The sequence below is a fragment of the Oreochromis niloticus genome, linkage group LG3, assembly GCF_001858045.2.
Source record: "Oreochromis niloticus isolate F11D_XX linkage group LG3, O_niloticus_UMD_NMBU, whole genome shotgun sequence".
In the NCBI taxonomy this organism is placed as follows: domain Eukaryota; kingdom Metazoa; phylum Chordata; class Actinopteri; order Cichliformes; family Cichlidae; genus Oreochromis; species Oreochromis niloticus.
This window is the reverse complement of record NC_031967.2, coordinates 70,916,638-70,930,662: the sequence shown is the minus strand read 5'-3', so window position 1 is coordinate 70,930,662 and position 14,025 is coordinate 70,916,638. Positions and strand designations below refer to the sequence as shown.

At 38.6% G+C, this 14,025-nt stretch overlaps 1 protein-coding gene across 2 annotated transcripts in view; it reads left to right on the top strand.

Moving 5' to 3' along the window:
• Nucleotides 1–2,576: 2,576 nt before the first annotated feature.
• Nucleotides 2,577–14,025, top strand: part of LOC102078666 (uncharacterized) — a 32,483-nt gene continuing 21,034 nt past the window's right edge. The window contains exons 1-3 of one of the 2 annotated variants that reach the window (XM_025904228.1): nucleotides 5,672–6,354; nucleotides 6,873–6,960; nucleotides 8,350–8,700. In XM_025904228.1, coding sequence (XP_025760013.1) covers nucleotides 6,247–6,354; nucleotides 6,873–6,960; nucleotides 8,350–8,700 — 547 coding nt within the window. In that variant the 5' untranslated portion in view covers nucleotides 5,672–6,246. Of the gene's footprint in view, nucleotides 2,716–5,671; nucleotides 6,355–6,872; nucleotides 6,961–8,349; nucleotides 8,701–14,025 lie in introns of those variants that run through there. The other variant, XM_019357151.2, reaches the window with a different exon arrangement.

Sequence of the window (14,025 nt, the reverse complement as noted above, 5' to 3'; positions counted from 1 at the left end):
TCATAGAAAAATAAAGTTTTACTCTTCACCTTGTTAAAGTGTCCTTTTTCCCGGTCAGCTTTCAGAGAGCTCACACTGAGTCTGTGCAGCTGAACATGGCAGACTGCACAGATCACCTCTGAGGAAAGAGGAGGTCGTTCAGCTTCCTCGTAGTTTCACACCTGTTGATGAACTTTGTGTCGGCCAAAGTTCATCAACATCCAGAATGTTTTCAGAGTGATGGCAATATGGGGGGGTGCAAAAATGTTGGGGTGCCACAGAGTAGCCAGAAAAGTCTGTGGGGCGGACAGTTCTCCCCCACTGCCAAGTTTGTGTTACAGAAGGTGGTGGGAGTCAAAGAGTACCACTCCAACAGCCAAACCCATCTGTTCTCTGATTGGATTGATAAATTTGTGATTGAAATGACATTGACCAATCAGCTGAAAGGAAGAAAAATCGGGTCAAAATTTATATGTGTAAGTTGAGAGTCACACACAGCCAGGGAACCTGAGCGCAGAGATTTGCACGTAGTTTTTTGCTTTGTATCTTTAACCAGACCTCAACAAAAAAAATTGTAACTCGTGCAAAAACATTTTTTACAACGGTGGCCAACAACGGTAATCTGGTGTGTAATAAGCAAGGGAATATTGCAGAAAATAGAGATTTTTGATGATAAACTGTCTTTGAAGTACACAGAGAGAGAGAGAGCTGTGCAGGAAGTGTGATTTTATTGTGGTGGAAACAAAACAGCGAAAGTAAGAAGGAATTTGTTTTTCAAACGTGAAGCTTAGTTTTGATCTTCTTTTGCTGCTGGTTCAGTAAATTTTGATCAGAGAGTGACAAACCCTGCAGCATGAGAATCTGTGGCATGTCTATGGGCTCAAATTGTGGTCATAGACATTTTGTACTTGTAACTCAAATGCAAGTTTTGTAACCTTATAAAATAAAATATGTGAAAGTTTTATGTTTGTGCATCTACAGATAAGAATTTGTGTTTGTGTAAAAAATTATGTGCAATAATGTGCATATTTCCACGAGAGAAAGCCCACGCCTGGACCGTCGTTGACCGCCGCCATGATTCTATCCTACATCACAGCCAATGTTCCCTCTAAGCTGCGCGAGTGCGCAATTGCGCACTGCTGGCACGGTCTCTGCGCAGAAAAAAATCTGCGTTGTGCATAAAAAAAACCTGAAATGAAATTAAAGTAAATATGTTAATAATTCTGTTTTGCAGTGTTAGTCAGTAAGTGACTGACTGCTCCCGTATGGGATTAGAACGATGCCACCTTATCCCATAGTCCAGCCAATAATGCAACGTTCATATTGAAATGTATTGTAGTTATTTATTCTAGCCTTATGTTTTATAACACTGTTCAATATTTCAGATGTTCTTTTATTTTATTATCATCTAATAGTTTCTTATAGTATTCCTTCTTACTACATCTTAGTATGTTAATCAACTTTTTTAAAAATATCTTTTATAAACATTTTCAGCTTCTTCAGTTTTCTGTCTTAAGACATTTCTGTTTAGTGCATTTTTCTTTTTACATGCATTTATTATGTATGGACACTCCATATATTTATGTTTTCTAATTGCTTTATTGGGCAGTTTGTGTTATATCATAATGTAAATATTCTAAGGAATTCATCATACACACTGACATCTTGTTTCTGACATATTTCACCCAGTTTTGTTTTATTTAATCGTTTTAAAAGCATTTATTGTTTCCTCTGTTCTTATTCATCTCTGATCTTTATTTCTGTCCAAATTATTAATCTTGTAATTACCTTCACAGACTGTACAAACTGGAAGATGGTCACTGATGTCACTACTGAGAAGTCACTCAGTGCCTCATTTATAAACGTGTGTCTATGAGAGCTGCAGGATGTGATGTGGCTCTGCTACTTTTAGAGATCAGGTTCACACAGTACGTTGCTTTAATGCCTGAAGATTAGGTTTGAACTGTTATACATTCAACACGTCATCAATCACTGTTTAGTTTAATTCATATTTTACAGTTGGTCATCCAAGTACTTCGAATTTTTCCCAGTTTCTAATGGTACAGTACTTTTTTTGGCTATCAGAGTTGTTTAAAAGTCTTTAGGTATGAGGGTTTTTTTAGTTTTTAAGAATAAATTTACCAACAATCCAAAATACATACGTCTTTATTATAATTAAATATAAAGATTGTTATTATTCACTTTTCTTTTTCCTTTTTCTTTCTATTTTTTGTTTACTTTTACAAAAGTAAAAGAAGTAACAAACAAAGTTATGTCTTTGGAAAATGACAAGTGAGTCAAACAGTGCTGCACATCCTCGCTGCAGGTGTGAAGAAGGAAACCTCACAAAACAATGTAAATGTAGGAAAATGTTTTGACAAAGCTTAAAATCCTACTGTCAGTTTTGTAAAATTTTAAGTTTAATTTCTACATTTAATTTCTAAATGACAGCAGAATATTAATTCCACAGGGCAGCAAACACATGTTACTAGAAGCAGTGCACGGTCAGCCGTGTAGACGCTACATGTTGTTTCTCCTCTGAGTTTAATTGTGAAAGTCATTTGCTGTAAGAAAAAAAAGAAAATTTTAATTTGAAGGATCAACAGGAAATGATCAGGGTTCCTCTGTCTAACTTAAGAACACCAAACCTTTAGTGCAGCAGCAGCTGTGTGTATTTGTTATCAGGACTTTAACTGGAGATGAAGATGTTGCTGCCACTCCTGCTCCTCGTACTCGGTAAGAGCGCTCTTTGAATGCAAACACAACGACACAGCTGTTTGTGCTTTTAGACAACATAAAGTCTGTAACATGAGTTTACTGGATGTAAACTGACTGTACTTGACTTTATTCCTTATAACCTCCTCTGGGACTTCATGCAGGGCGCTCACAGGGTTACAGTTGAGTTCATATCTGTTTAAGATGAACTATCTGTGTGTTCCAGACGTCTGTTTCTTACTGATAGAACCACAAACCTGCCAGAGTGTAGTGACGTTTGACAAGATTAACGACTATGGCAAAAAGAGAAGAAGAAAAAGTGTCCAATGATACAGATGAAAATTGGTTGTGTTGTTGTGTGTACCACTGACCTGTGTCCAGCATGATACAGGTCAGTGGTAACAGCTTTTTGTCTTGTAGCACTGAGATGTCTATTTAAGACAAGATAAGATGACCTTTATTAGTCCCATGCGTGGGAAATTTGTTTTGTTACAGCAGTGGACAGTGCAAAGCTGCATAGAAAAATTAGAGAAAAACACTAGAATAAGATTTTAAAAAGATTCTGTACACAAAAAAATAGAATAAAATAAAATACTATATACAGGGTGGGCCATTTATATGGATACACCGTAATAAAATGGGAATGGTTGGTGATATTAAAGTCCTGTTTGTGGCACATTAGTATATGTGAGGGGGCAAACTCCTCAAGATGGGTGGTGACCATGGTGGCCATTTAGAAGTCGGCCATCTTGGATACAACTTTTGTTTTTTCAATAGGAAGAGGGCCATGTGACACATCAAACTTATTGGTAATGTGACAAGAAAAACAATGGTGTGCTTGGTTTCAACGTAACTTTATTCTTTCATGAGTTATTTACAAGTTTCTGACCACTTATAAAATGTGTTCAGTGTGTTGCCCATTGTGTTGGATTGTCTATGCAACCCTCTTCTCCCACTCTTCACACACTGATAATTACGATTATTACGGTGTATCCATATAAATGGCCCACCCTGTACAATCAAATAAAATAGAATAAAATAGAATACAAATGCCATATACAATATGAGTATAATACAACGATGCCACAAAAGAGTATTGCACTTAGTGTTATTGCTATATTTTGTGTATGTGTGTGTTTGATCAGTTGAAGTCTTTGTTGTGGAGTCTGACAGCAGTGGGGAGGAAAGTCCTGCGAAATCTCTCCGTCCCACATCATGGGTGCCGCAGCCTGCCACTGAATGAGTGTCAGAGTGTCCTGCATGGGGTGGGAGATGTTGTCCAACAGGGATGACAGCTTAGCCACCATTCTCCTGTCACTCACCACCTCCACTGGGTCCAGAGGGCATCCTAGAACAGAGCTGGCCCTGCGGATCAGCCTGTTCAGTCTCTTCCTGTCCCCAGCAGAGATGCTGCCACCCCAGCATTTAATAATAAACTATTTGTTTTATGTGTGTGTGGTTGTGTATTTCTGACTGTGTGTGTGTGTGTTTCTGCCTCATTTGATGTTGTTAGAGGTTATTTGTTAAAAATTAAGGGACTGTGGTGCAGTTGTGTGTGCTTGTGTATCATTCCAGTACTTATGTCAAGGTCAGTTACTGTATCCAATTTGTAATTTTTTCTCCTTTGGATCATTTTACCCTCTTCCACACACATTTCATTTCAGTCTAAGACACATTCTTTACATCCAAACAAACAATGCAGCCATATGATGGAACTTATCTTTGCCAATCGGGCTCTCATAGGAGCTGAACCTTATTAACTTACCCTAAACATGCACATATATTGAAAGCAAGTTCATGCTTACCCTAAAGATTCTAACAAACCCTGACACTGCTGCTGTGTGTGCTGGTAGCAGTGAATCTAGCCACTGAGCAGATAGATCATCTCAACTAGGCTAACATAACTAACTCTCCAAGACCTCCCTGTTATGCACACTTCCATCTTTGTTTAATTCCTCTGTTTTAGCAGTGCTGTGTGTATGTATTTGTATAAAATACATCAGCCTGTAAGCGACATTTATAGATATTCCATGTTTTATTTTTGAAAAGTCTCAAAAAGGATGTTGAGCTTTTATTGTAAAAAGTTGGTGGAAAATAAACAAGCAGATGGCGGAACGACACAATAATTGGTTTTGCCGTCGTCGTTGCTGACAAACTGACGCGTCAAAAAGTCCGTTTTCCATCCAGATTATGATTTTTTTTAGATATAAGAAAAGGAGTAAACACTAAGAAGAAGAAATTAAGATAGCCACTGCACAGCCATTTAGAGTCCTAAATGACCTTCTTTTATTTGCTGACTCGGGGTGCCCTACGGTCTTAGTTTTATTGGACTTGACTTCTGCCTTTGATATGGTGGACCATAACATCCTCCTATCAACGCCTGAACATACAGTAGGCATAAGGGGTAATGCCCTTAACTGGTTTAGATCGTATCTATCGGATAGGTCTTACTCTGTCACCATGGGTGGCTGCTCTTCCTCTGTTGCTCACCTCTACTGTGGTATGCCCCAGGAATCTGTGTTTGGCCCTATGTTGTTTTAATTGTATATGCTGCCTCTTGGCTCTATCTTTGAGAAATATAATATCTCCTATAACTTTTATGCTGACAATATTCAAACTTACTTTCGGCTGACTGATGACATTTTGTCGTCATTACACTTTCTGCTAGAGTGCTTGAGAGGTTAAAGATTGGCTATCTGACAACTCTCTTATATTGAAGGAGAAGAAAACAAATCATGCTGTTTGACAATCATACTTCACGGGGCCAATTTGCTGATACTCTTGGACCCCTTGCTGCCTTTCTTTCTGGCACTGTTAGCAACTTAGGTGTCCTCTTTGACAGCTCCTTTAAGTTTGACAAACAAGTATCATCTGTAGTTAAATCTAGTTTCTACCAGCTGCGTCAAATCTCCAAGGCCAAGCACTACATACCGCGCAAGGACCATGAGAATTTATCCATGCTTTTTACTTTGGTCTCCACTCCACACTTTTTCATAGATTGCAGCTTGTCCAGAATGCTGCGGCACGCCTTATGACTAGAACTACAAGGTTTGCCTCTATCACCCCAGTCCTTGCTGACCTGCATTGGCTCCCTGTCAAATACCGCATTGAGTTTAAAATTCTGTTGCTTACTTTTAAAATCATAGAAAATACTGCGTCTCTAAGATCATCAGGACAATTACTCTTAGTACAGCCTAGATCCTGGCTAAAGACCAGAGGTTTGCCCTGACAGCCCTGAGCCTCTGGAACAATCTTCCTGCTGCTATTCGCGCCTCTGTTTTATTTCTTATTTTATCGATACTTTTTTTTGGAGGGGGGATTAACTGTAACTGGTGCCTCGCCAAAGAAAGAGATAATGGTAAACAAAGTTACTGGTTCTGCCATCGTTGTTTCACTAGCTGGGCCCAGGTCCTTTATTAGATTTGGCCACGTTTTTAGTAGATAAAGGCGAATGGCTTAAGAATTGAGCTGCAGTTTGGGGAAAGCCTTGATTGGTGGCGGCTCCTGGGCCTGGGAGATTTCCATGTATGTACAAAAGGGTTAGGTTCGTGTATGGGATTTCCTATGCCCCCTGAAGGTACCATAGGCGTGCATGTCCGCAGCTTCAGTTCAGAGACAAATGACAGCCAAACGACGGACAGTGTGTGCGTTCAAAAGACCGTGAGTTAATGTTTTACTTCACTCGGTTATGTTGGTGTTCAGCCATGAGTGTATTTGATGACTTACCAGCAGTTTCTGCTTCTGTTTAAGTGATGTTATGTATAAGTGGCAGTTCGCTAGCATAACAGATTTGTTCGCTAATTAGCTTCTAGCAGAGAGATTCGTTGTTATCGTGTTGTTGATTCTGTGCTCTGTGTAACAGATGATAAAACAATGTAAAGTTGCCTTCAGTGCATAGTTGTATGCGGTGTGTTAATGCATAATGTCTGACTTTAAGTTTATGTAACCAGTCTGAAGTATAATGTCAGCTTATTTAGTTATATACTGTACTTGAGTACACCTCAGTTGTATCTTTATATTTATTATGTAATTTGATTCTTATTGATTTGTATCATTATGCTTTGTCTATAGAAACCACACACACACACACACACACACACACACACACACACACACACACACTCACTCACACTCACTCACACTCTCTCTCTCTCTCTCTCTCTCTCTCTCTTGACCAGCTGCGGGCACATTCTCAATTGGAAATACAAAGAATGACAACTTTATTCCTGGACTCTGCCTGTTTGTTCCTCTCACATCTGAACATTTGCGAGTGTTCTGACCCGACACTCTGAAGTGATTGCTGCCAGCTCAGATTTCTTTCACCCTTCTAAACAATGTACTAATGAGAAGTGAGGAAGTGAAAGATATCAAACATATTCAGCTGTTTATAAACAATATTTTAAAATATTTTGCTTTGGAATTAAAGATTATAAATGTGTCTATAGCTATAATTATTTAGTAGTGGTGTGATTACAGCACATTTGAGAGAAACAGGAAAATGCCAGACTGTAGAAAGATGTTGTTAAGGTTCATTTTGAGGAGAGAGAGATGGTGGAGATCAGAATAACACACTGACCCTGTCAGGTGGAGTCAACGAATGATTTAATAACACATGTGGAGACATGAATTCTGTACGCAGACAGCATCGATCTCTATCTTCAAAACTTCAGAACACAGTTTTATACATCGGGGTATTAGAACGCCCCCTCTTGCGTAAATTACATGGATACGTCAACTCAAAACCACAAATGTTCTATTTGACAACTTGTGACACAATTAAAAGGACACTGGCTTCCATCTTCTCCCCGGTGGTTTCCCGCAAGTCAGCTCAGCTCTCGCATAGTGCACCTGCTTCTTCATCAAACAGTCATGTACGCAGACACAATTTTCCAGCCACAAGCAAAACTTTCACCTACAAATGAACCCCTCTAACCGTATGTGGGTGTATGTGTGGTTACGGTTTTGGTTTCACTTCCTGCAAAGCATGTAACTTCAAAAACATGTAACTTCCTATCTTATTTTGGCACAGAGTTACTCAGCGTTAGGCCTTTTCTTTCACCATGCAGTCTGCATATAAACATTTAAGATTATAAATCCAACTCAACAGTTTAAAGTGGTTATAACTGCACCTGTAATAAAAGCTTAATTGGGTGCCAATATGTTTAAACATCTAAATGCAATATCACTATTAATAAATGTGTCAATGCAAATGCTTGTTATATGATTATGATGCAATAGCAATAGCAAAATAATGAAACTAGAAATAGTAAAATGAAATAATAAAAATGGCAGAAAAATAACACCTCAATTCCTCACAATGTTCATAATATTTTACAAATAAAAACAAAATAATCAATATTTTATAACAAATGAACTAGAGATTAGAACAGTTGTTGGAGATGTGATCAAGTAAAGAGGTGTGAGACTTTAACTTTTACAACTATGGCTAGAAAAGCTCGATAAATTAACATTTACAGTTTGCAAGTGATTAAGCAGATGCAAGTATGTTTAACATCGCATTTCTTGAGTTTAATGTCTCTGATTTCATTAAACTTTTATGTGACTGGCTGACCACAAAACCCTGAAGATAAAGGTGGACTCTGAGACAAAACTACAGCAAGCAGTTCATTTGTGTTTCTGTTTGTGTGTCCTCAGTTTCCCAGCATGCTCTGGCTGCCATGGTGGAGGTGAATGAGGGCGAAAGATCTGTATTACTGCCCTGTCAGTTCTCAGGTTTTGTACCTGAGGAAGATCCTGCAGTGATGTGGACTCGCAATGATCTTCATTCCAAATCTGTGCACCTACAGCATGAAGGAAGAAATGATCTTAGAGAACAAAACCAGCATTACAGCGGGCGCACATCAATGAGACCTGATGCTCTGGACTCTTCAGACTTCAGCCTCACTCTGAGAAAACCTACAAAGACTGACAGTGGAACATACACCTGCTCCATCAGTGATGGTAGAGAAGAATGGAGACTGACAGATATACAGCTGCAGGTCAAAGGTCAGCAACAAACCCAGAACCTGCTGGAAATACAGGTCAAAAGTACTTTAGGGAAGATCAAATGGAAGAGTAGTATTTTCCCCTCAAAATGCTGACACACTTGAAAATAATAACATTTATAGACCTTCACTGGAAACAGAAAAACAGTACATGACAGAGAGAAGAAAAATTAGAAATTTGAAGAATTTCTTAATTTTTTTCCAGAATATATACACAGTAAAACCTGAAGTTCAATATTCTTCACATAAGAATTTGAATGGTGATTTGAGATTGTAGGTACTGGTGTGAAAATATTACTTTTAGTGCTAGAAATAGTTGGGTCACTTTAAAGTTTCATCCAGTTAGTCCCAATGTGAAAAACATTATCAGGTTGGGATCCATCGCCTTTGGATATGTCCATGTCAGTATCAAAGAGTATTTGAGATGACAGTGGAGGTGGAAGTCTAAGAAGCTTGTAAAGAAAAGCGTCTGGACTTCTTTAAGTTGCTTGAAGACGTTTCACCTCTCATCCGAGAAGCTTCTTCAGTTCTAAGGTCAAAAGGCTGAGAGTCCCAGATTTAAACCCAGTGGGAGTTTCCCCCCAAAGAGGGACAAAAGGACCCCCTGATGATCCTCTACCTAATCACATGAGCCAAGGTGTGAAAATGGGTGTGGGTCACAATCAGCCAGGGTTTCAGGTGAGCTCATTGTGAAACCTGGGTTTAAATCTGGGACTCTCCACCATTGACCCTTAGAACTGAAGAAGCTTCTCGGATGAGAGGTGAAATGTCTTCAAGCAACTCAAAGAAGTCCAAACGCTTTTCTTTCCAAGCCCCTTAGTCTATGATGACCTGGATGACTGAGAACCTTCACAGACATAATGAAAATAGCATTTAGTATTTGCTCCTATGAGAGACACTTTTAAAAATCTAAATAGAAAGGAGGGGGGTTTTTTCTCTGGTGGACTGGCTGTGCTGGAGAAAGAAAAAGTGAATGTTTAATGAAGGCATACAGAAAGAAAGGGCACAGTCTGAGTTCAGAAGAGAGAGAACCTCTCTGCTTTTAAGATCAGACATCAACCTTTCACCATCCCTTAGTTGGCTGCTATAGATGATGCACTGAGCACTTCTTCATTCCCTTCTTTTCATCCCCAAACGCACCCCATGTATTTATATTACACCACTGCATGCCGTTAAATTATGGAACGCCAGGACTGCCATAATGAATTAATTAAATACACCATTAAATAATTAATTAAATGTGGCAATAATTAATTAAAATTGGAATTAATTAATTAAATAAATAGTTATGACACATGTAATTAATTAATTATTGACACATTTAATTAATTATTTATGTATTTCACATTTTAATTAATTATTGACACATTTAATTAATTAATTATTGACACATTTAATTAATTATTTGTGTATTTCACATTTTAATTAATTATTGACACATTTAATTAATTATTTCATGATATATTTATTTATTTCATTTTGGCAGTCCTGGCGCCTGGCTCTCATCATGAATTAATTTTATCTGTCAGCCTCACCCATCAAACTCAGGGGGCGGGGTTAACGCTGATCGACTCAAAACCATTGCTTTGGCCTGGTGGCCATTGTTTTTAGCCCACAACAACCGGCAGAACTGAACTTTGAAAAACCCTGTTTGTGTGTCACCAAATACCGTTTTAATATTTTTTTAGCCGAGAATGTAGTGGTTTAATCTTCATATGTCTGATCGGTTTGTCAAGATACAGCCTCTTTGCAAAAGTGCTTCGATGATTTCGGAGATGTCTGCCCAGTCTCACGGCAAAGCGTGGGATAGACCCGCTCGCCTCGCAAGCAATCGAGCTGTTGTTACCGCCGACAAAGCGCAGGCCCCGGTACACAGCTGTAATAACCCCCGCTGACACTGACTTCTTTTACTGAGGTTATATTTATCGGGGTTTTATTTCCTGATGTTCTTATGTGTCCTACGTGTTTCAGTCGCCAATTCTGAATTATAACTAACATTAAAAACATGTTTAAGGAGGAGAGAGAGCAAATAAATTCGATTAACAGCTGATCTTTGGGTTTCTGTTCAGTAATCAGCGTGACCTGCGTATAAACGCATAAAAGAGAAAACGTTGGTGTTTCCGTCATGTAGTAACTGCTGGCTTTAACTGTACAAAGGTTGTTCGACACTATGAAACACATACAGACTTCATGATGTTCGGCTAATATTTTTATTGTGAATATTAATCATGAGGGTGACCTGTACACCACGGAGCAAGATCAGCATCTCTCCACGATATCTTCAGATCTCTGAGTTAACACAGAGTTTCCCAGCTGACTATCTAACTGTCATCTACGAATATGTCACGGGTCATATCAATATGATTTTACAGAAAAGCATCCTTAATACTGCCAACTATTCCAGAGACGTGAAAATCTACAGCATAAAGAACACAAAAACATAGCAGTCTAACGAAACACTGTAACAGAGACGAACCGTCAGTTTGTCGCAGATCAAAGTGGAATGAAAGTGATTGGTTGAACAGGTGTTCGTGATCTGTGTTATCTGCATTTTCATCAGTGTAAGAGACTCAGCAGCAGATTAGAATAACACTTATACATTTAATGAATTACCAAATGAATCCACGATCGAACCTGTTCCGACAATTTGAGTTTGTATTCCCTCAGCTGCAGACTCGCTGCTGTTTAAATGTTTGAGAGGAAGATTAGATATAAAGCAAACGTCAAACATAGACTCAGTCTGCGTTTACATTTGATATGAGGCCAGCACGTATAGTGGCTGTGTCCTGTTTTAAGATCATACATGTAAAATTGTTGTCTGACCTCCGTCGATCCAGCCGCTCAGAGTCCGTGGTTACCATGGTTACTGCATAAGCAGCTATAATGTAAACATTACGCAGCATGGGTGTTTATGTTTTTCATTGCAAAAGAACTGTCTGAATGGTTAACTGACGTTAACTTGGATAAATTATAGTTAAGGAGTATCACAGATAACGCCCATGTGAGCTGCTGAAATCAGTAGGCTATTACTGAAATACACGTGCTATATCATAAACTACGATATAAATAGGGAGGTCCTATTAACATGTTTAGTTTTAAAGGACACCTTCCTGCCTTTAGTCTCATTCATGAGCAGTATTAGTTTTCTTCTAACATGCAGAAGTCTGCACGATGTGTTTCACAGTTTGTAACAAACCTTTTACAGTTAAACATAACATGACCGAAAAAGCAAAAAAAAAAAAAAAAAAAAAAAAAGAGAGAGAGAGAGAGAGAGAGAGAGAGAGAAATCACACAAATTATATGTTAAGCTCATTTATTTTTAGTTAAGTAAACTCTAAAAATTCTAACATAGCTGGTGCTTAGAATACAGTTAAATAACTATTAAAAACAGATGATATAATATTTCTGTCCAGGTTGCAGTCTGCATTATGAACATGCTGTTGCAAACTCTGCTCCTCTCGGTGGAAATGCGCCTTCTCTTTCCTCTTTGTATAAAAACATTTTAAAAGTCAGTTTAATCTCAAAATTCACTGTTAAATCCGAAACACACCAAATAAAGAAAGCGAATAGTTCAGTCTAACACATGTGCCAATGAACCATTAAACGTCTGTAAAACTCTGCAGTTATGAAACGTAACTTTAATTTGAGCCAAACCGATTTGCTCAGTTGTAAATAAAACAGCGAAGTAAACGTGACCCGACAGACAAAACCTGAGTGAATTAAGTCCAGCGTTTAACCACTGAGAGCTAAAACTCAGGTGAGGTTTCAAAGCTGTGTGCGGTGATTGGACATCAGCTGCCGATAAAGTGGGTTCGCCTATAAAGTCCTCTGTAAGGAAACAAGCTCCAGCAGCTCTGCGCTCGGGAAAAATACTATATTTACTTATGTTGTGCAGAAAAATGCGCTGACATTGCGTTATATCAAGCACCGGCTGCCCAGTTAAACTGTGACTATCACCAGGTAACGTGGGCGTGTTTCTTGAATTAGCAGCAGTTAAACAGCTGACAGGTGAGGAGGACGCATGCAGGTAAACTGAGGGCCTGCTGAGCTGATCGCTGGTGTCCTGAGAAACATGTCAGCTCGTTCTTTATGTTACAGAAGCACAGAGACACAAGACCAGGCGGAAAGAGACGATCGTTCGGTGAAAATGCGAATCTGCGAATGCAACATGTGGAACACGGAGAGTGGAATATGTAAACAAACCGGTTGACGTAACCCCCTCGGTGCACTCTGCATGCTGACTGTTAGCAGAGCTACTGAAATCTCTGAAAACATCTGAGCACTTTTGCAAACATGTTCTATGTTGACAACCTGACCAGACATGTGAAGATTACGGCGCGACATTCGCGGCTAAAACACTGTTAAAAGTGTAGTTGGTGACAGAAAAACGGGGTATTTTAAAACTACACCACCACCATTGCTGCCTGTGATTTGAAACGCATTCTGGGATACCTGGCTGCCTCAAGTCTACAGAAGCAATCGATTATCTAGGATCGACCTGTTTTGACTTACATTGCACGGCAACCAATCAAATGTTAGAGAAGCTGCATGGGCAGCGTTAACCCCGCCCCGTGAGTTTGATGGGTGAGGCTGACAGATAAAATTAATTCATGATGAGAGCCAGGCGCCAGGACTGCCAAAATGAAATAAATAAATATATCATTAAATAATTAATTAAATGTGTCAATAATTAATTAAAATGTGAAATACATAAATAATTAATTAAATGTGTCAATAATTAATTAAAATGTGAAATACATAAATAATTAATTAAATGTGTCAATAATTAATTAAAATGTGAAATACATAAATAATTAATTAAATGTGTCAATAATTAATTAATTACATGTGTCATAACTATTTATTTAATTAATTAATTCCCATTTTAATTAATTATTGCCACATTTAATTAATTATTTAATGGTGTATTTAAGTAATTCATTATGGCAGTCCTGGCGTTCCATATTAAATTGTACTGTCACTCTTCAATAGGTTGGGGTTTTGCCCCTCCTACACCCTTTTTTATCTTCTTTGTCCCCCTCACCCTCCAACCAGTTGCAGTTAGCAGCTGCCCCCTCCTTCAGCCTGGTTCTGTTGAAGATCTCCTTTTAGTGCTTCAGTGCTGCTCAGTGGAGATTGTCAGTTCTCTGAGATATTGTAGACTCTTTACCCTGAAATTCAACAAGAGAAGACTGGTGCTATGTAAATATTACAAAGTACCGTATTTCCCGGACTACAAAGCGCACCTGAATATTAGCCGCACAAGCTAAAATCAGGGGAAAATCCTGTTTTGTACATACATTAGCCGCACCTGACTAAAAGCCGC